The 22564-nt window shown below is 43.3% G+C and overlaps 1 protein-coding gene across 1 annotated transcript in view; it reads left to right on the plus strand.

The window, feature by feature from the left end:
• The window catches only part of FHIT (fragile histidine triad diadenosine triphosphatase), a 517912-nt gene extending 498159 nt beyond the window's left edge, over positions 1–19753 (plus strand). The window contains exons 7-8 of the mRNA XM_058032008.1: positions 10695–10798; positions 18169–19753. Coding sequence (XP_057887991.1) covers positions 10695–10796 — 102 coding nt within the window. The 3' untranslated portion in view covers positions 10797–10798; positions 18169–19753. The remainder of the gene's footprint in view (positions 1–10694; positions 10799–18168) is intronic.
• Positions 19754–22564: the final 2811 nt, after the last annotated feature.

Here is a 22564-nt window from a genome sequence, read left to right on the forward strand (position 1 = left end):
TGGTAAGTAATTATATATCCCGATTAAAAGATGTAATGTGCAGCGAGCAAAAGCAAAAAGAAAACTCCATTTGATACAGGCAGTGAACACAGACAATTAAGAAGTCAAGTAGATGAGCACCGACAAAGATACTGAACTTTGTGGAAGATGATGGGCAAGATGCCAATTTTTCAGTGGAACAGATTTTGCATAGTATCAGTCAAACTTTTGTTTTATGAAAATCCCTGCTACTGTTTCCTAACTGAAATCCACGAAGGGCCACTTGCTTTTGCATTAGGGCTAGCTGACATGAATGCAAGGGAATGTGCAAACAAGAATGTGACATTAGAGTACTAGTTTACATATATATAGAAGTTGTGTAAATGGCTTTTCTTAAAAGCAATTCACAAGATGTCATATGAGAAATAAAGCTGTGAATACAGTGTCTTCTGCAATTAAGTTTAATAATGATTATGGGTCAGGATGAATGGGGAGAGCTTGTGTGCCTTTGTACCACACAGAATGTGCACAGGAAAACCCTGAAACACACTGAAAACATCTCTTTTTTTTAACTTTTGCTTGAAGAAGAAAGTTTTGCTAGAAGATAGTTTAAATAAAAAAGACCTAGAGAAAGGAGAGAAATGTAACAACAGACCTGTGAAAGAACTTCGGATTGCAACTTCAAAATGTGTCTAAATAAATAAAATTATTTTGCAAGTTCTCCACCAAGTGTGTGACTGTACAACTGATTCCCCAATCAACTCCCTCCTGAAGGAGGAGTGAGAAACCTGCAAAGCCCTAGTCTGGTAAATTCAGATGAAGCAAGTCCATGCATGATCCATTCTCTCAGCATTTAATCCACAAGTTTTTGACTGTGCTTCTGGAATAACGTGCGAGTTCTTCTCAGCAGAGCCACGTGTTGTATCCATATCTGCTGGAAATTGCTTTCATTTCCGTTGATCTCATTGTTTCCTAAGGCATGAACAAACTGATTGAGCTGAAAGCATACAAAATTACTTTTTTGTCTCTGGAAACTGGGAGTGTTTGGGTTGCTTTAGGTTGTCTTTGTACCTTTCCTACGCTCCATCCTGCATGGTGATGTGCTCCCCCTCCCAGCAGTGTGGGATTTTCTGTAGCTCTGGAGCATGTCCTGTGGATTATGCAAAGAGAAGGTGGTGATCTGCTGCCAGGGTATCATCACCAGAACAGAACTTGCAAAAATATTGCAAACTAAAAAAGTTCCTGTGACTTTCAGATGAGTGTTTTTAAAATATCTGTGCTCAAAGGTTTTAATATTAATTCTGTCCAAAAGCAATGGTACTGAAGTCTACATATTAAATAATAATTGTGATGCAAATGCTATCAGTTTATGATTTCTACATAGAAACATGGGATGTCTGGGAGGTTTTAGCATGGGGAATAGCAACTGTTTTTTCCTAGGCAGTTTAATAATATTTTCAATATATTTTCATCAAAAACACCCTTCTACAAGTAGAAGCTACCAGCCTTAATTAACTGCCAGTCTATCCAGCTAAAATTAATTCTTCACAAATTCACAGTCCCTTCACTTAAATTAATTTCAGAATATTCTATTCCATGGCTATTATGCCATCCTTATTTTTCTGCATGGGCATTATGTGGGTACAACTTATTCCCCAGAAGAAGGATTTCAACAGAAGGCCAACACTGCAACACAAATACATCTTTGTGACGTTTGTACAATAGGGAAAAAATTACATGGGCAAAACCTCCTGTGATGCCCCTTAATAAGACAACTTCCTGCATAAGTTTTACAGCAATATTAATGGGCTGGATAAACTGGAACAGGGAGTTGGCCATCTGAAATCTCCAGTTCTGCTCCCATATATGCCACTGGATCATTGAGACATGGGAGCCTCCACCGGATCTAAAAACTGTTCCAGGTATTGAAGATTTTCTTCCCTTTTCCTGCTGCTACTTTAAGAAATGAATTTACAGACTCTGGGGCATTTGCCCTTGATAAAATTTGTTTGGTTCTTATCCCACTAGGTCAGTGGAATATCAATAGATTCTTAATGCAGTCTGTCTTTTAGAGTTTCTTTCATTTCTCAGAGCAAAAGTAAATGTCATTCATATTGGCAGGTTGTAATGGGAACATTGAGACAGTAGTTTTTAAAAATATACACAACTTCTTTCAAATAGTCTTTGCCTCTCTCTTGTCTCTTCAATGTGTCTATAGCAATTACAAGGTGAGATATCCCTTAAGATGGTAGAAAAAGTCATTTTGTTGTCTTTTCTACCCCATGCCTCAGTGAAATATTCATGGTACAGCTCAGGTATTGGGCTTGGGTTTAATGTTTCGATGCATTGCCATCTGTTTTGTTGTTGAAGTTGTTGTTGTTGTTTTTTCCCTTGGAGGGGGTGAGGGAGCCTGGAGGCAGCAGGGAGGGATGCTGGCACATGAGCACAGACCTGATGGAAGAGAGGAGCAGTGAATCTGCAGGAGCAGAGCAGCTCCTTTGATCCTCACTCTTCTTTTTTAACATTAAAAGTCCTTCTGGTGAAAACCTGCCATTGTGCATGTGGCTCATCAGTAGTAGATGTGGGAGGCTCTGTGCCTCCTCAAAGGCTAGGAAGCCACATTAAAGTAGTCTTTTATATTAGTCTTTTATATTATTTGCAAAGTTCGTTTGTATGACAGCACAGGCATTGAAGCCCAGCTCTCACAGAGCCAATGGCATTAACAAGGTCCAAGGTGTGTGGAAATGCAAGAGATTTCCAGAGTGCTGCAGTGGCTCAGGGGCAAAGGGCAGCCAGAGCAAGGATGAACCTGCAAGGGGATGCAGAGCACAAGGAGGACTTTGCAGCAGGTGCCCAAGTCCCTTGGCCACAGCCAGCTGCCACCACCCAGCTGTGACAGACCTGGGGACACCACAAGGACACAGAGACCTGGGCAGGGAGGGTTTCTCTACACTGGGTTTCTCAGGGGTGAGTTTAAAGCTCTTTTGTGACTGTTTTCACTGTAATGAGAGTGTTTGGCCCATAATGACTCACCAGGATTTTTCAGATTCTTTTTGATCATCTTGCTCTTTTTCAGCATTTCCCTCTTACTGCTGTTGATTTAAATGTCATGACATTTTAAACATGACTTATTATAACAAAACAGTATATAAAACAATATGCTGCATAATAAATGCAGCCATATTTTTTTGAGTGAATGTTAAATGAGAGCAATTTACTCTTCAACCTATTTTACTACCTACTTACTAGAGGGCATTGGCTGCCTAAATCCCAGGGAGGCAATCTAGGTGGTGAAGTAGCCTTGCAAGGCTGAAAGCCAGAGAAGTATTTGAGGGGTGCCTGGGGGAAAAGGCTGACCCTGGGATGTATCCAGGAGTGTTGTGATCCTGAGCCCTGGGAAAGCAGAGCAGGCAGGATCATCCTGTGATGGTCTGTTGGTGAGTGAGGGGTGCCCTGAGAAGCACACACAAAATCAGGCTGTGAAGCCCCTGTGGTTCACCACAGTGTCATTTCAGACCCTGAAGTCTCCTTGAAATCCTCCTACAGCCAGTGGAGGGAGTGACTCAGAGTGTGAGTTACTCCAGAACACATTGATGGAATGTTTTCATCTTCATTTCACAAAGTGTTGCAGGGTGAGGAATTTTTTTAATAGCAATAAGCAAATTCCCCAGAGAAGAGGAAATACTCTCTGACCACTATGGGCTCTTCCTGCACATCCCAGAGATGTGGTGAGAGAGGTGGAACTCCCCCCTGGAGATGAGGGCATGCTCCCATTCCCCTTGGTGGTGAGCTGGCTTTGTGCCAATGCCACAGCCCCAGCAGCTGATATCCTTTGTGCTGTCAGAAAAAGACAAAGAAAGCAAATAAACCAAATCAACCTCCTGAACACACGTGTTTTCCTTGGCATGTCGTGAATCTTATTGAGAGTATGGCAAATATTTGTCTAAAGTTAAGAAGATTACTGAGGGGAGTTGTGACTTTGAAACTCACTGCAGCAGGAGCCAGAATACATCACCCTGATTCAGGTACCTCGAGGTTATCTCTGCTCTTGGAGTGGGACATGCACATCTCTCTGCAGCTCTGACCTCTTGGGATGCGCCTTTCAGTCAAGTAATGCATGCACCTGCATGAAATTTTTGAATCACTGACTCTATCCTTGATTAAAGTGCTTTTCCTTGATTAAAAATAGCCTTTTTCCAAATGAGTAATGTTGCATGACAGGCTGTGCACGCAGGATAAGGTTTCCTCCAACGTTACCACACTGATGATATTGCCATTTCTTAGCCAGGTCCCTGTGTGACACATTTCTCATGTGCAGACAGCCCTCTGTAGCCCAGGCCATTAGGAAGCTCCCCACAAAAATCCACCTTCTCTTCCCATGTGAGGGAAACTACAGAGGTGCTATAACATTATCTGCTAATTAGGACGATAATGGGCATGGTGAAAATCTATCTAAACACTTTTATAGATTCTTGCCTGGATTCAAATCAGGTTGTAAATAGCAGTTCCCCAAGTCTTTGGCAAGGCTTCTTACCCCAGTGGATATTCCTTCAAGTCTCTTCTTTATAATGTGCTCACTTTCCAAGAATTTTATCTCAGTTGGAGCCAAACTGGAAGTATGTCAAGATCTGAGCTCTTCAGAGTGCAATCTACATATTTCACTGAATGGTAAACGTGTTTTCTGTGCAACTGTCGTTCTGCTTGTGGGCTTGCTTGTCTTTTATATTTTCAAAAGCAAATTTCTTAAGATGCCTTTTATATTTAGTCTTTTTTTTCTTATCAGAATTGTTAGAAACGGTGGTTTGCAGAGTTTAGTTTAGCCAAGCACTTAAGCATGTATGCTTAAGGGTTTTACTTACCCTTTACATGTTTTCACAAAATTCTCTTCATCTAAGTGCTAAATAGGGTGTAGTTATTCATATGTGAAGTGTGGGGTTCAAGTCTTTCCTCAAAGCACAACAATAAAACTGAAAAAATATTTGCAGTCACTATGACAAAGAGTCGACAGGAGGGTAAAGAACCACCACTGTCTAAACCACACTTTAGATAAACTGAGGTTTCCAATGGAATATGTGCTTTGCAGCAATATCAGCAGCTGGGAGGTAGCAGCATATTTGATGCAGAAGCAGTAAAACAATTGGAGAAGGATTTTCCAGTAGATACTTTAAAAATTGCCTCATATAAAATGCAGATAATTTAGGCTTTTTTCCCACTCCTTAAATAATTCAGATTTAATGCAGCATGTAAAACCCACCCCAAAATCAGGGATTTCTGATTCATGCAAACACAGATATCTGTACGATATAGAATCATAAGCAAAGTCAGCAGATGAGAAAATTATAGGTTGTGGGTTTTTTCTGCAGTGTTCACTGTAAATTAGAGCAATTAAATTACAGCAGTTTTGTAGCTGTAATTAAATATGGAGACGGGCCCAGAGATGTGGAAAGCTCTGAACTGCCTGAGCTGCTAAGGCTGGGAGGGGGAAAGGGGCTTGGAAAGGGGTGCTGATCCCACAGCAGCTGCTGGGGCAGAGGGGCCTCCAGCCCTGCATTAACACAGAGTCTGGTGGGTGTTGTGTGTGTGCTCAAGGGGGAGCCTGCTGGGCTCGTTCTCTGCTTTGTTCTTGCCTTTCCTGGGCCCTGGGCAGAACTGGGGTGATCTCAGCTGGGAGACGAGCCCAGGGCTGGGAGCTGCTGCAACGATTTCCCCCCATGGTTTTTCCCAGTTAGTGGAACAGGATGTGTAAAGGCATGTGATTCCAGCATCCCTGAGAAGCTGCTTTGTGAAACTGCTGTGCTTCATCCATTATTCTTTCATTTTACATTGCAAGTCAAGTCAGGATTTGAGGCACAGCTGAAGGCAAATGGGATGGGGGCAGGAGGCTCAGACTGGCAGAGGAGGGCACCTACCAAAAAGCTCACACTCCTTTCAGCAAGGCAGCAGAGAGTGAGGAAAGGCTGGAGCATAGCAGGAGGTGCAGATAATAGCAGTAAATGCTGCATTTAATCACATAGTGCAGTGGGGTGGAAATGAAGTCTTACTCCGAGGTTATAAGTGAAATACAAAGAGAAGTGAAAGGAAAGAAAGCACTGGGGGGAAAGAGCAAAGAGGTCAAGACCAGGGGGAGCAGGGCAAAGGAAACAATTCAGGAGTTAAGTTGTAAAAGCAGTAGCAGAGGAGGCTTACATGGCTCGAAGCCATCACCAGGACCATCCCACTATCACCAAAGGAGTTTTCCCCCATGGGGTGGAAGCTGCCCCACAGCTGCAGTGCAAGAAGAGGAGCAGGGGTGTGCTCTGCAGTGTCTGGGTCACAACTCTGTTGGGGGAAGCAAGGTGTAGCAGCCACCCTGGGATAAAGTTTGTCTCCACCCTCTGGAAATGGTTACTACTGGTGAGAAGAAATTAGATTTTCAGCCTCCTCATGGTTCATGTGTTAATCTGATGTTGAGAAATCACTCTGAATATTTCACCACAGTGTGATTTAACTATAGAAAAGATGCCTGGATATCCCAAGGTGTGTTAGTAATAATGAACACCAGCAGCTGGGTAATGGCTGATCTCTGATTCAAGCCACTGGCAAAAATTCATTCTTTCTATTTTTTGGTAGCTGCTGGTTTTGATAATACTATATTTTATAATTGCTGAAGCAGCTGAGTTTTGTTATGTTGCTGCAGTTTTGTGTAATTACTCTCCATCACTATAATTTTTCTTTTAGTTAAATGCATTGGAGGTTATAAACTCTTAACTATCAACTGTAAATATTCATGGGGAGTGAGAATAGTTCTAACTACCATAAAAGCTTTTTCCCAATAATTTTGGCTAGTGCTCTGTATTTACACAGGTTGCTTTGCTGATGATGTTATGGCATAAGTAGAAAAAAAATAATATTCATATCACTTCAAGAAACAGCCAGTCATAGACCCAGGTCCCCTGTAGTCTGCTCTGCTGAGAATTCTGGGCTCCTCCACAAAGGGCAAGAAGGAGAGGTCCCCCAATGTGAATGTGCTATAAAACAATATTGTGTTTCCCTTAAGAATTGCAGTGATAAAAACATAGCCCATTCTGCAGCACTAGCAACTTTAATAAAATAACATAAAGCACAGCTGTCAGGTCTGCCAGTATCTCACATTGGGAGACATGAGTGAGAAAATGAACACTTTTCACAAGCAGAAATATTCAAAGAGCTCCACTGTTTACATGTAATCAAGAATGACAGTCATAGATTATCGGTGGAAGAGCATTTTCTGCTTGAGGTGAAAGAAGAGGATAATTTATCAGGAAGCCCAAGAAGTCAGACATCAGTAATGATCTGCTTGAAGAAAGGGCATATCTTAGAAATAGTGCATTTATTTGTACTGCAAGGCAAGAAGATGTTTGGAGTTACAAACACGAGCCTTGGTGCTTGAGGAATGTTGAGCAGATCCAGTGTGTAATTTGCTGGGCAGCTGTGATTAGAGACCTGACTAATGTGTGTCCCAGTGCTGGTTCAGAATATTAAAAGAAAAACTTAGCATAATACAGATTGTCTAAAAGGGCTGCTTGTGCTCTCTCATCCTGTTCCCTCCTTTGGGAGTTATCCAGGCTCTGCTTAGGGCGTTGCTCACCTTCCTGTTGATGCTCAGGATTCAGAGATGCTCCTGCAGAGTCTCTACAAACAGATTTGGTTTCAGAGAATTTGGGGCTTTTGGAGTTTTGCAGTAAAATATTTTGTCCACCTGGTGCAATGCTTTTGCATCACCTTCCTCTTATGAAAACAGGCCAAGTACTAGCTGCTTTAAAATGGTAACTAATTTGGAGCCCTACAGAAAAGGTTTTATAGGCTCACCTTGCCTTGGTGTGCTGTGAGTTTGCAGAAGTAGAATTGTTGTACAGAAAGTATCACAAACTTCAACTAGTCTGTGTTTGGATATATCTGAATAAGGATGTCAGCCTAACTTATCCAGCTTTTACTCTGACAGGGGTAGGAAAGATGGATAAATCGCTATTTTTAATGAATTGATATCTGGCAAATAGAGGCACTTTTTTGCCATTTAGGTTGAGCAGAACCTTGGAGTGTTCTCGAGGTGCAAGAGAGTGTTCCTTCCTCAAATTAATCCAAACTTTCAATACAAGTCAGACATTTGCAAAGATTCACAGCTGGGACTTGGATGTGTGTGTCAACATGAGCACACTCTGAGGCACAGAAGTCCCCAAGAAACAAGTATGAACGGTTGTGTTTGTTCCCCACCTGAATTCTAAATCAGTACAATTTAAAACTGCAATATCTATGTTCTCCTCTCCTGAATGCAGCTTTACAACTTTTCAGCCACGTTCAGTTCTCCCCATGAGGGCCTCTGTAAGCTAAAGCTACTTTTTACTTTTTTTTTTTTACTTTATGTAAAATCATACTTTATATAAATTTTTTACTTCATGTAAAATGTTTTTGTTTGTTTTAATTAAGAGAGATTAAGACAGTCTCTGTAGTATTTTGGCTGGGCTTCTCTGTGTCCTGGGGCTGTGCACTGGCAGCCAGGGCTGTTGGGCTTCCAGGCAAGTTTCAGGATTCATTGCTGCTCTCCATACATCTGTTTTAACCTCAAAGATTGATTATTTTTAAAGGTTAGCAGTTATGTAGCAGAAGGAACCCTCACCTTTGCCAGCTTTGAGAAGTCACTGTGGTCTGTGACTGCACAGTTTTAATTTAGACAACAACAACACCAACCATTGCAGTTTAACCCTCCTTAGTACTATTCATTTCAGGTTTTTTTAAGAGGAAAAAAAAGAATCACCACCTACCAGTCACACCTTCATTTCACCATTCTCCACATGGAGCCAGCCTCACCTGGATTGGGCAGAAATGAGATAGAAGGGAGAGCAGCAGCCAAATCATGTCACTGAAAGCAATTCTGGGTTAAACAAAGAGACCTTGAGGAGCAGGGGCAGTTCTCCCTTGCTTCCAGCTTTTGCCTGCTGCACCTCCTACCAGCATTAGGCTGAATGAGCAAAACTCTGCTTTTTTCAGAGAACAGCTCACACCTCAGTCAGATTTACCTCCCCTTGCCTTGTCCTGGTGCATTCTCTTGTGAGGTGTGAGCATTCCCAGTCCATAGAAAGCACAGGATGATGGATACTCTTTCCAATACCTCATGGCCAGGTCAGCTGTGGTGCCTCCACACCCTGTGGGTGTGAGCAGAGGGTGACAGAGACCTGTGGACCCAGGGCATGTGCTGACAGTGTGTACACTGCACCAGTCCCTGCCTTTGAAATCCTTCTCTCTCATTCTGTGGCATTCTTACAAGATGGATTTATAACATACTTAGCACTAATGTAACAATGAAGATTAGTCTTCTCTGAGTCAAACAGTAATACACTTTAATTTGCCTACAGCTACTGCATTGCATTGGCATGAAAGGAAATGGTTTTCTCATGCAGCTTCATCTGCTGAGCAGGGGAAAATCTGTGCTGCAGAGTGTAAAGCTACATGGGACTCTAGCTGGCAGCAAAATTCAGAGTAGGAGAAACATAGCATAAATAAAAGTGTTTGTGAGTTGGAGGTGTGCTAACAATCCTAGTTTATTGCTGAACGTTCCATATCCAGTAATGCACTTTGCTTGGAGCTTCATCATGGCTTCATCTTTTTTTTTTTTTTTTCACCACTTTATCTTCTGTACTATAATTTTTCCTGGAATAAGAGGTGTAAATTCATTAGTTTTCAAATTTTTTTTTGTGACATTAAGAGGAAGTTGGTGATATGAAGTTCCTTAGAAGCACTGGTGCTGTTAATGCAGTCTGTGCTGTGCTCTAAACCTAGGGAACCACTGGAATCTCAACACTTGGTCTGTTAAGTAAATGTTTCTGCTGTCTGGCGTAAATGCTGCCTTCACTTGACAAGTGTCAGGCGTTCTTTGAAGGGACATGTGCACAAACAGTCACTCAAGTGCCAGTATTTACCCTAATGTGGAGCTTCCCTCTTCAGGAAAGCAGCAAAGCTGTCAGCTGCTCCCTTCTTCTTGAGTGGCAAAAGAAGAAATTATCATGTCTGGGACAATCTCATGTAACAGTTCCTGCATATGGGATAGAGCAAATTTTTGTGGGCATAGTGTGCCAGTTGGACACAAAAATTATATGTTTCTTATACTTTTTTTTCCCAAGAAATCAATTAAATATAATTATGCTTAAAATAGCAGGTTTTGTTTCTAGACCAGGGATGTGTCTTGCTTTCAGCAATGGCAGGGAAGGATTGATAACTTGCATGCAGAGAAGGAATGAAAAAAATATTAATATAAACTGCTGGTGGGAAACATTTGCAACAGGGCCTTGTTATCACAATAGGTCTTTGATAGGAAAGGTGGGCAGAGGAAAAGACAGAGAAATTCACAGGAAATAGTGACAAGGTGTCCAGCTCACTCCATTGGTGAGGTGGGTGCTTCAAAGGACCTGAGTGTTTTCCTGTTGATTTATCTGCCAGCTTTGCATCAATTACCAACAGAGTGTCTGAGCATCAGCCCACCAAGCTGAGCCTGTCCCTGCCTGTCACACCCTGGCACCTGGTGCTGTACTGGTAAATGCAGCCACTGTCACCACTCCAAGCCAGCAGCCTTCAGCCTTCCTCTCTTCATCACCAGGTTCATCCATCCTGTAGGCACATGGAATAGTTAGATTGATTGCCCTAAATTTGACATTAAAACTGGAAAAATAATAAACTGACTTTTTTTTCTTGTCTCCCTCAAAAAGCTGCAGCGCCACGACAAAGATGATTCCCCTGACAAGTGGAGGACAGAAGAAGAAATGGCAGCTGAGGCAGAAATTCTGAAGAAATATTTCCAGGAAAATTAGAGGTAATGATCTGACCATTGACTTACTCCTGCAGCACTCAAGCCTTTGCTCAAGCCTCCAGAGGCTTCTTGAAGGCAACAGGGCAAATATCTAGAATGAAACAAAAGAAAACAAAGCTCTTAGTTTTGTGTAGTTTCCAAAAGGTCACAGCACTCCAGCAGTGGCTGAAATGACATGCTCCTTCTTGAACAAATCAGCACCATCCTACAGCATTTTGTTTCCAGACAGCAAAAATAATGGTGCATCTAGAAATGAGAATCATCAGCATTTACTGAAGAGGAGTCTTTAACCTAACACATCCTCCCTCTGTTTTAAGGACAGAAAACAGCCCTGGTACCTCTACACAGAGCTAAAACTGCTGTGTCTGTGTACGACCACATATACATATGCACCTATACATACAAAACTGCATCAGAATTCAGTATAGAGGGCATAAATTCTAACCTCACCTGTCAAGTATTAAATGATTTGATCAGTTCAACTTCCAAAACCAAGCCTGCTGGAAAACTGCCTGTTCTGCTAAATTTTCCACTGACCTTAAAAGAAAAATGAAAGATTTGCAGGGAGGAATAGAAAAGAGAAAACACTTGGCAAACACTAACATTGGTGCTCTAGAAATTGAGAGTTTTTCATTTTGTACCTTGAGTCCCAGGAGCCAGATTCTTCCTGCAGAAATGAACTAGCCCCTGGAGATCAATGTGAGTTGGGCTGGGATGTAATACTGCAGCAAGGATGCCAAATCTCCCTCTCCCTTGCTCCCCATATGCTGTTTGCCATCATCCAGCACTCTCACTTCTCTGTCATTTCTGGCTGTTTCATGTTTTTCCTCTGTAGAACCAAAATCCCAGAAATAACCCTTCTCTCTCTCTGTGACTCACTGCTTGCAGCCTGGCTTGAGAAATCTTGAGCTAAACCCCACATTTGTAGGGGTGGCACACTGAGGTGGCAGCTCTCATCTCCTGTGCCATTCAAATGGCAAACTCAAATGCTATCTGGATGGCATTTTGGATGACTCCATTTGGAGTTCCTCAGATTTCCCCTTCCATTTTTTTTTTCTTGCATCGTGACCATGCTCTTGTCTTCTCCAGCCAAAGTGCCAGCCCTTCTGTGGGTGCACAGAAAAAGCCATGGAACACATTTATTCCCATCTGGGGAGGAAATTCCTCCCCAGCAGCTGGGACCTCCAGGGTTTGGGCTACACAGTCACATTTCTGCAGGGGCTGCTGGAGTTGCACTTAGACACCCACTTTTCACCTTCTCAGAAATATGCTGCTGAAATGTGAATTACTCAGGCAGGAAGAGCATATCCTTGGTAATGCATGTGTAAGCACTCTTCTCTAACAGAGGCATTATGTGGTGCTTCATCTATGGCCCAGCAACCAATGAATAGTACTTAGGGGAAAATGGCACATCCCTATTCCAGTGTGATATTGTTTCCCTTTATTGATTTGGTAGGTTTTGGGGGGATTTTTTTTTTGGTCAGAAATAAATTGGAAATGCATTTTTTTCCTTGAGATTCTCAAAGGGGTTGAAATTAAATCCCCACATATCAATAAAATGTTCTTTATCTCTTCTGATACTAAACACAAGCTGGATAGATGATATAAATCCTTTCCTGCAAGCAAATTGGTGTGGCTGGACATCTATTTCCATTTATTATGAAAATGAGTCAGTGTGTGTCTGCATGGATGACCTCTTGATACGTTTCCCGTGATATTAAGGTCATTACCTTTCCTAGAACAAACTGGTAAATTAAATCTTCCTGGCATCATTATCATGAGAGTGCCTAGTCCTTCCAACCCTTGATTCCCAACATTGGGCATCACTGTCAATCTCTTCTCCCCAACATTATTTTGCTTCTGAAGTTTAATGCTCTGAACCTGAGATAAAGATATATCTATGCATTCTGCATTTCTCAGCCTTTGTTTTTTCTCTTAACCTTGCTTCTAAAGCAATGACGATTGAAAACTTTTGGCAAATTAACAAGGTTATATGCATTCTTCTTTGAAGCTATTTTAGCATTTCACCTACAAAGGATTTATTTTGCCATTTGTGGGTTTACCTGAATGACACTTGACTTGAGGTTTTTTCATGCAGCATAGGGAAAGTCAGAAAGAGTGGAATGTGGGTGTTCTGCAGCTAATAAATAGCAATTTTTAAGGCTTCATGCATTATTTTTGTACTTCATTGTTTTGTTTAAAGAAGCTTAGCCAGCTTAGCCTGGGCAGGCTGAGCTGTGTTTTAGGGCTTTTCCAGCTACCCTCACATTTATGACAAGTCCTTCTCCACCTGCCACAACTCCTGTATGATTGGACTAGGTCCAGTAGCACCTTTTACATGTATTTAGAGACTATCTAATCAAGAAGGACTTGCAAGTAACTTTTTCCTAATAAATACCTAAGTAAGTCAAGCAGCTCTTAGTTCTCTCCCCACTTCATTTGCTGGTGCTGTTCCCTCTTGGCTGACTAACTACAGTTAAGTGCTTCTACATCAGTCCCCAGATGACCCAAAATATCCACCCACTTGCTTAAGGAAACGAACACATTTAGCCTTGCTAAGTTTCCACCCTTGAGAAAAGGCTTATCTTTAAATATTTTATCTGTGTGTGCAATATCAGCGAGTGAATTTGTGCTTTGCATGTGTTTCTGCTCTTCCCCTGGGTGTCCCCATGCCACTGTGTCCCACCTCATTAGAAGGACTTGTTCTTTCTGTTCACAGAACTGTGCCTGCAGAGCTGGAGCTCAGGAGAACTTCATGTGGCTCTGGAAGAGAGAAAAAAAAGGAAAGAAAAACTTTCTAGGGGAGGAGGATATTTAATATAGAATTTCCCCAGTTAGTCACTCTCTTGTTAGTAGCACAAAGATTTTACCTCTTTACAGCCTCTTTGGGAGCTGTTCCTCATTCTGTCCTCTGGTCAGCTGTGTTTGATAACTTGGTTGATTTTTGAGGTGGATGCACAGGGAAAAGGTCCCTACTCAAAGAGCAGGATTTGATGCAGCACCCTAATTTCCAGGCCTATTTTCAGATGTGCCTTTTGAATTTTCTAGCTATGTATAGCTGGGTGTTTTGCTAGTCTGTTTTGAGCATTTTAAATTGCACATGCCAGCAAAAAGGCTAAAGATTAAAAGACTTTAACCTTCAGATAGTATGTGAAAAATGTTTCTCTTCAAAGGCAGCTTCACTCTGTGTTGTTATTTCTGAAGAAAGAACCAGGCTGCACAAGTTTCAGTAGTTTTCCTATTTTGTGCATAACTGAAGTAATACTTTTATGCCATTAGAAAAGTAGTCAGTCTTAAGTACAATGTCAAAATGTCCCTTTGCATAAAGAAGTTGACAGTGATATTCTGTTGCCAAGAGCTTGGAGTTACAAATATTCAATAGCTTTTAATTGCTTAACCACTTGAATATTTTGTGTCCTGCAACATGCCAAATTCCTGTAGAAATCCCTTCAAATAATGTGTCCTGCACAGTCTTGTAGGATTTCTGATGTCAGTTCTCCCCATTGTCCCCAGTCTGGCAATGTTTCTGGATAATATAGTCTTTCCAGCTTTTCTAAAAAATATAAATTTTATTTTTTTTCCCCCACTCATTCTTTGAGAGCACTCATCCTGCCTCACAGCTGCCTGTTCTGCACCAAGATTCTGCATGTGTGAAAAAATGCTGTTCTATTGCCTTCAGCAGGGAAATTACCCCTGATAGCAGCAGCTGGCCAGGGGGGAATTTAAACTGGCAATTTGACTTGCATCTGATGCTGCTCCAGCACCTCTGGAGTGTGACAATCCCTGCTGCATGCATGAGAGTGAACACCAGAGCAATCCCATCACTTCCCTTAAATTGAGGCAAGTAGACAAAATGCCTTGCAACACCCATCTTTGCTTGTTTTACTGTAAGAAAAACCCTCCTATCATTTCTGGTACTTTAAACTGCACAGACCCACAAAGAAATGGCTGTGTCTGTGATCCACAGGGTGAATGTGGGATGCAGTGAGGACAGTCTGTCCCAGAAGATGCTGTGCCTGCACTTGCAGAGCAGGCTGTGCCCTGGGTGGGCACCACAGGCATGGTCAGGGGTATTTTCTGCACTTGGTGCTGCCTGTTGGCAAAGCAGGGAGCTTTGAGGAGCACAGCAGGCTGTGCCATGGGAAATGGGAGCAGGGATAAGGCTGCAGCAAGCACAAACCCTCAGTGTTTTCAGAGCCTCACTTATTAAAGCTGAGCAACCTTTTGAGTGCTTACACTGGAGTCAGAGCCAGGTGGTGCCAGGGCTGGGCAATTCCCAGAGGACATGGTCTAGGAGCTGTTTGTGTGTAATCCTGAGGTAAATACACATCCCAGTAATCTGCTATAGATTTCCCTGCCCTCCAGACTTAAGTGCTATTAATTATATCCCCCACTCAGAAGCCTCCAAGAAGCATTAATTAGAAAGCAGGAGCTGGCAGTTTGCTTGCCTGTGTGAAACTATTATGACCTGAGAATGAAGTATAAGCTTCAAAAGAAACACATTTTATGAAGGTCACCTTGAAAAATATCATAAAAATCTGTCAGAAGAGAATGCAGCACTCCAAGTGTGCATTTCAGTGTGACATTATGCTTTAAGTAGCTGGAAATAGCAAAGAGAAGATGGATCAGATCATGGTGTCTGTGCTTTTCCACCCAAAATTCTCTTTTTTCTGCAGTATGTACATATAATGTTTTTGTCATTTCAATGGGATGCAAGGAAAATTAATTGTCAACACAAATCCAACAAACATAATCTGCCCTTGCTGGTATTTTTTAAGTGTAAAATATCCAGACTCTCCAACTCTGCAGCAGGGAGAAGGTTTATACAGGAATTACATTACCTCTTCAAGGTGTAAACAGCCAGAAGTGGTGCAGTGACTGCTCAGCAGTGACACCCAGCCTGGAAAGCTCAGGGCAAAAGGCTTCCCCAAATAAATGTGCTGTACTAATGCACAGCAGCCTCAGTGCTGAGGTTGATTATTTTCTGGTTGAAGCATGTGATTATTTCTTATGAAAACAGAGCTACAGGAGAGCTAGCTGGAGTTATAAATGAAATGTCATCCTCTTGTGGGGGGCAATGGTGTCCCCCTCACACTCTTTCCAGGGCTCTGTTTTGAGGCTGGAAGTAGTACTGTCCTGAAAGCTATACACCTGATTCTCTGGACTTTATACATTATTATACAAAGTTAATACATTTCCCTATAGATGGCCATTTAATTCAGCTGTCCAGTACATGAATTCCATACAGCACTGCTTGGATCCTGTAATTATGGCTACAGTAGAAACATCAGGGCCAGGGACACAGACACAATTGTAGAGCAGAAATGCAAAGCAGCAAATGTGCTACTGTTGGTGAAGGAAGCTGACAGCCAAATGTTCTCTTAACCTGCACATCCACATCCTGAATGCCCACCTGGCTGCCTGTCAAAATCAAATATTGTCAGTGGGATCAGTTCTTGATTCATCGTTAGCTTGGTGTGTCACATTGCATGAGAGGAAATGGGGAAGCTGAGCATGGGTGGTGGACGTTTGTCTGAGGACCTGGGGTGAAAGAGCTGAGGTGCAGGACAATGCTGAGCTTCAAATAGGATGATATCAGCTGTGACTGGGCATTTTTACACCCAAACCTGTGCTGAAATGGTGCTAATCTCTTGCCCCCAAAGCTGCCAGAGGATGCTCCTCGCGAGCATCCAGACCCTCCTCGAAGCAGATTCACAAAATCCGTGCCAAGCGATTCACAGGCTGCCATCGAACTGTCACTCACCAGGGGCTCACAATGGAAACTGTTGCTCGAAATGTGGGAATGGGAAACATATGTTTCAGAGAGAGAGACAATCAAACAGAGGAGTGGGTGGCTGGAGAATTGCAGCCACAACAGCAGCGACAGCCGAGCCCTGTGCGCAGCCCCGGGAGCGAGTTTGGGGCCGTGCCCTCATCCAACACTTGGTAACAGCTCTGTGTTTAATAAGCTGAGATAATTTCCCCAGTATTGAAGCCAGCTCTAAACATGCTCTGAAGTGAAGGTACAAAACTGAAGATACCAAGCCAAAAGCCTATTTCATGCTCCATTATTAGCAAAGGTTTGTATGGTGGTATCCTGTTGCTGTAGCTGCTGCATAATAGAACTGCCCAGAGAGACATTGGAACCAGCAGCTCAACATGACCTCAGAGCTTCAGCACTGCCTTTGTGTGAGTGTCGGTATCCAGGCTGTGTAGGTGGAAAGGCATTAATAACTCCTGCAGTAAGTAGTTATTTGAGAAGGGAAGGGGGTTATGGATGTTGGAAATATGTTGGACTGAGCGTACTTGAGGCTCTGTTGTGTGCCAGGGTGTCAGTCTCTACACAAAAGCAGAGGAATGTCAGGGATAAACTCAAATGCCCCATTTGTGTCAGCACCTGGGGCTGCTGCAAGCCTCCAGCTGCCACTGCAGTAGCACCTGTGCCATGAGTTTCTGCAGGGATTTCACACACAGCTTCCATGGCTTCAGGCTCTCAGCATTTCTATTTCTCTGCTTCAAGAACACCTTCACATCTGTCATGGCACCTATTACAGGGCTTTTACTAGGATGGACCACCAAGAGATGCATAAAATTGGAGCAGACATGGCAAGAAATGCCCCATCCATTCTCCAGCATGGGTGCATTTTCTGGGTGATGGCCCCAAATCACTGGTGTGTAATTCCTTGGCATTAGGCAGAGTCCCATCACATGGTGGGGATGGAGGAGGATAAACAAGAGATGATAGTCTTGAAAGATTATTTGTGGGAGTTTATATAAGAGATCATGAGCCCCAAAGAGTCTTGCATGAGGCTATTACAGCAAAATAGATTTGAAGAGTAAGAAGCTGGATTTGATGACACAAGATGCCCTTTCTAATCCTTTGTTCCTATGAGGAGCGGTCAGCAGAGCTGGGGACTGTGCTGTCTCACTCAGGGACATCAGAGAGGTGGCCTCACTTCATGTTTGTTTTTTGTAAAATGATCCTGACCTCTGTCCAAGGGTGCTTTGTGAGTTGGGAATGAAAAGCCTGATGTGAAAGGCAGGCATTACTATTATTTGCAAGTGCAGTTTATTGAAAAAGCAGATAAGAAATAGGACAAATCTCTTTCTTGCTCTGGTAAATAATTTTAAAATAGTTCTATGCAAGGCTTTTCTCCTTCCTCTGTTGCTGGGGATGTAATAGGAGCTGCAATGAGCTGTGTGGGGGTTTAACACTGAACATTTCCCTTTGCCTATTGCTGTCAGTGACTCCTGTCAGAACACACTAATGAGCACCTAAGTCGTTAGTAATAAACAGCCTCACATTTTGTCTTACTAACAAAGATCAAAGCTGCTATTATATGTAATGATCTGTTATGTTTGATACTTCTCAGGTAACAAAGTGCTCGGAACACATCCCACGACACCAGAAAGTCCCCAGAAAGAACAACCTCATTCTCCAGTTCTCAGTGGCCCTGGAGCTGCAGCTTGACAATTTTATTATGTTCTACAAATATGGGATTCTTCCATGAAAAATTTTATTGGACCTTTGGATATCATCAAGGTTGAATTCCAGCTAAGACAACTAAACAGCACTGGTTCAAAATATTGCTCTGAATTGTAACTCATATTTTTCTGAATTGTGTACTTGGGAATGAATCTTTTTAAGTTGTCCCTTGGCCTAAATAGAAATAAAGTGCCAGGAAAATCAGGTAGCTACTGTGTTTAGGTACATTATAAAGTGTTTACTCCATGTTGTGCTCTTTGATTCAGTTACTGTATGTAGGCTATTTTATCATAGAAAAATTAGATCTTTTAGCAGTGTGGCAATTCATACAAACCCAGACTTTGTTACAGACTAGCCAAGATAAACTTGGAAAGCTGCTTTTTCTTCAGGTGAGTTCTATACCAAGAAATATTAAGCTTCCTGAGATCTTTTTTTCTCTATTCTTTTAATGCATTATGAAAAGGCCTCTGGAGTTTTAAGGGATACAAAACACTTCTGTAAAAAAATTAATATGGGAAGTTGGTCATGGGATAGTAATCACATTAGGGTTAGGCTGGCAGGAATGGCTGCTCCCAGTCACAAACAACACATGGAGCAATCCCTGGGCAAGAAATGCTGTGCTCAGAACCCTGCACAGGAAGAAACCCACTGTGGGTTAGTTGTTGATTGCAGGAAAAGAAGTCAAACAACAGATGGAAGAGAGAAGAAATGAGTCTGTAAGATGTGCATGAAAAGAGAACCCATAATCCTCCTCTGGAACTGCAGGGAAGCAAACAGACAAAGCTTTCTGTGTCCCACAAAGTCAGGATGAAAACAAAATGCCCCCAAGTCTTTCAATAAGAGTCATGCTGAGGGAGGCCATGGGTGCAGAGCCTGCCTGAGGGCTTGAGGAGGTCGAGCAGGTCCAGACCAGAGCCTGGTGGAGCTTTGCCTGCCTGGCAGCACAGTGTGATCATGTTCAGAACAAATTCAGCTGCTCCATGATGGTCTGTCCTGGAGGGTTACAGCCTGACCTGAGCACTATGACAATGCACAATGGATGAGTTCTCATCATTTCCACCAAGTCTCCCTCTGCTCTCTACTGCAGAGCCATGCAGTCCATTGGCTTGAAGTCTTTATGCTTGTCAAATTTAAATAGAAATACTACAGCAAAATCACTGATGTTTGATTCCAGTTTTTACTGTCATGCTATTTAAATATTGCCCCTGAAAACCACTTTGACTCAAAGACCTACCATGACCCAGTATGGCACCAGTATCTTCCATTAGCCCTTTTAAAAACTGTACAGATTGTAACACTATTTCTTTTTCTGTGCAGAAAAAATGAAAAATCCATTTTGATGGAGTCTGCACTTTTTAGACCCTGAGCAAGGGCTGAATAAACAGGAAATGAAGGTCAGGGAGCAAGAAGCAACAGAGAAGGTAAGGTGAGCAGACAGAATGGTCAAAGATGCTGGCAAATGGGCCAACATAAATGGTTGTCCTTTTGCACTTCAGCATTTCAAGTTGCTGTGATTTCACACAGAAGGAAGACAACTGGGGAACACTAAAGAAAAACCTCAGCATCAGTTACATTTTCAAACCTGCTGCTCAATGGCTTCCTATTTATTATGGAATATTCTGTATTAATTCTGTAGCCTGTGATGAGCAGGCTCTGTGCCAGCCATCCTGCATGGGGGCTGCAGAGCAGATGAGTGCTGAGCTCCATGGAAGATTTCATTTGTGTAAATGAGGAGCCCGTTATCACAGCACTAAAGGTCCTGGTTTTAAAAAAGGCCTCCTGTGACATTATGCACAAAACAACCTCTTTATGCAGCATGAAAATATTTATGTGCTTCGCTCCAGCTTAAAAAGGGAATTTGCAATAGATGAGGGACATGAGAAAGGATTGGAGAGAGAGATAAGGAGAGATTAGAAAAGGCAGATCATGAAGTACATGACATCCTGCAGCAGTATGTGGAGTAAAACCTCGTGGTTTTTTTAAGATATGGACCTTGAAGATGCTGTCTGGATCATTTATATATTCTTACAGAGTTAATTTTCCACGGGCAAAGAGCTGTATGCAGAGGTGCCATTGCTGGAAATGCGAGGAGATGCTGTGCTGAAGACACTGATGAACTTTGTAACCATCTTTGTCCTTTTCAGCCTTCATCTCTCACCCTCACGGGGTCATGCCTGGGCTGGGGAATGCTGCAGTGCTGAGCTCCCTCACCCAAAGCAGGAAACATGGAAAAGATCACCAGTGCAGGGGCTCAGATGGACGTGGCACAAGAGGAGTGGTCCCACTGGGGTGACTTCCTAAGCTCAGACCCTCATTCCCTGTCCTTACACAGAAGGAAATTTCCCAAATTTTTTCAATTCCTAAGAGTTTTTCAGCCACAGCTCTCCTCACTGACTTGTAGGGGCAGCCTGGGAGCTCCACACATCCCCTGAGTGCCCCGGAACTTGCAGAAGAGGTGACTCAGGACACACACAGGAGAGCAGATGGGTTATTGGGAGCTTGATCTGATGGGGACACATCAGCCCATGCATCCACTGCCATGCCAGGCAGCTCAGGTGCCTTCAGCAAAGGCTGTGAGTGCAGCATGGGGATGTTTGTTATTTGTCTTTCTGCAGTTCAGCATTGCTCTTGCTCCAGATGCAGATGTACCAGCTCCAGGTTCTCCATGGGACAGCTGATGCCACCCCAGGCAGCCCAAAATGGGTGTGAGCTGACAGGTGAATGGGCTGGGGATGGGCTGTGTCAGCTCCTTGAGGACTTTGTGTGTTAATTCAGAAACCTCTGCTGCTTCCAACCTCCCCCAGCACACACTCACCCACCCCCCAGGTATCAGGCTCTCTTTTGATGCTGTGCTTGAATAAGCCAGTGTTTTGTTTTTAGGTAATGTTGGAGAGGAGGGAAATGTTCTGCTGGATCTGTGGGAGCCTGACTGGGCTGCAGGCTCAGGCTGATGCCAAGACAGCAGGTCCTGGATGCAGTGGGGGGAGTCAAGGTCAGCTCCTGGCATGTGACAGTACCCTGAAATGTGGCCAGGGACTGAGCACTGCTGAAATAAAAATACCTGAATCCACGTGGAATCCAGGGTGATCTCATACCCAGCCATAAAGCAATAAAAATCTAAATGCCCAGTACCCACAGAGCTAATGAAACACTCTCAAGCCCAAATACCCACACAGTGACAGCCATGAAAGTTCCAAAATAATTCCTATGCCAGCTTTCTGTGTCCTCCCATCCACTCCCCAGCTCTGTCACTGTGGTCGATGGCTGCTGAAAAGCCTTGTCCAATTCCTGCATCCTGACGTGCAGGCCAGCAGCTCTGGGAAGGAGAAAATGCTGCTGCTCATGTAAGCTGTCCTGTGTGTTGGCAGGGCTGTGAGTTTCAGAGCAGAGTGATATATTTCAGCTCTTGTGAAATTTCTGAATAATCAGCTCATCAAAAAATATCATGCAGAGTTCCCTTGTAGTCCTTTCCAACTTGCCACCTCTCCTGCCAATAGCTCTGTAGGGTGACCACAGCTTGGCAGAGCCCATTAGCACAGCTCTGCACAATCACTCATGAGTAGAGCTGCTGGAAAATACACTGCTCCCTCCTGAAAAAAAAAAAAGAAAGAAAAAAGATGAGGTGGGGCAGAGGGTGTGTTTGAGGATGAAGAATTTTCCCACCTCTCTCTCCAGAGCCCTCTTCTGCTCCCCCATTCCTCCTCACCTTTTTTCCTCCTTTGACTTCAAGAAAATAAAAATTCTGCTTAAAGTAGCAAAGACACTGGATGCTGTTTGATCTGCTGGTGATTCCTCCTGGCCCCCAGGCTTGGACTGGCACCAACACACTGGCACCTTCTCCACCAGAGACTCCTGAGCAAGTTGTCCTTGGACCTGTACATTTTGCTGTGACTGCCCAGTTTCTTCTTTGGAGTTTCTTCAGAAGATATTCTTGAGATAGATTTCTCTGCTTGAGCAGCACAGCAGCCTGCTGTTTGGGCATCTGGGAGCTGGTACCTTGTCTCTGTGCATGGTGAGATGGGGGTGCTGGAAGGGCCTCAGTGCTGCAGAGACAGGGGGCTGAGCAGCCAGAGTCCCTTCAGCTGCTCCTCACAGTGCTGGGCTGCCTCCAGCCATGCCCCCTGTGCTTCCCACTCATTCTGGACAGCTGTTCCCAATCCCAGCTGAACATGGCTTTGGCTGGGGAGAGCAGAGTCCCTCTGTGTCCCCTAAGGATGCTCAGCTGCTGCAATGTGGGGAGGGGGCTGCAGAACCCCCTAGGGCAGGGGGCAAACAGGTCCTGC

Source organism: Melospiza georgiana, chromosome 11 (assembly GCF_028018845.1).
Source record: "Melospiza georgiana isolate bMelGeo1 chromosome 11, bMelGeo1.pri, whole genome shotgun sequence".
Lineage (NCBI taxonomy): Eukaryota > Metazoa > Chordata > Aves > Passeriformes > Passerellidae > Melospiza > Melospiza georgiana.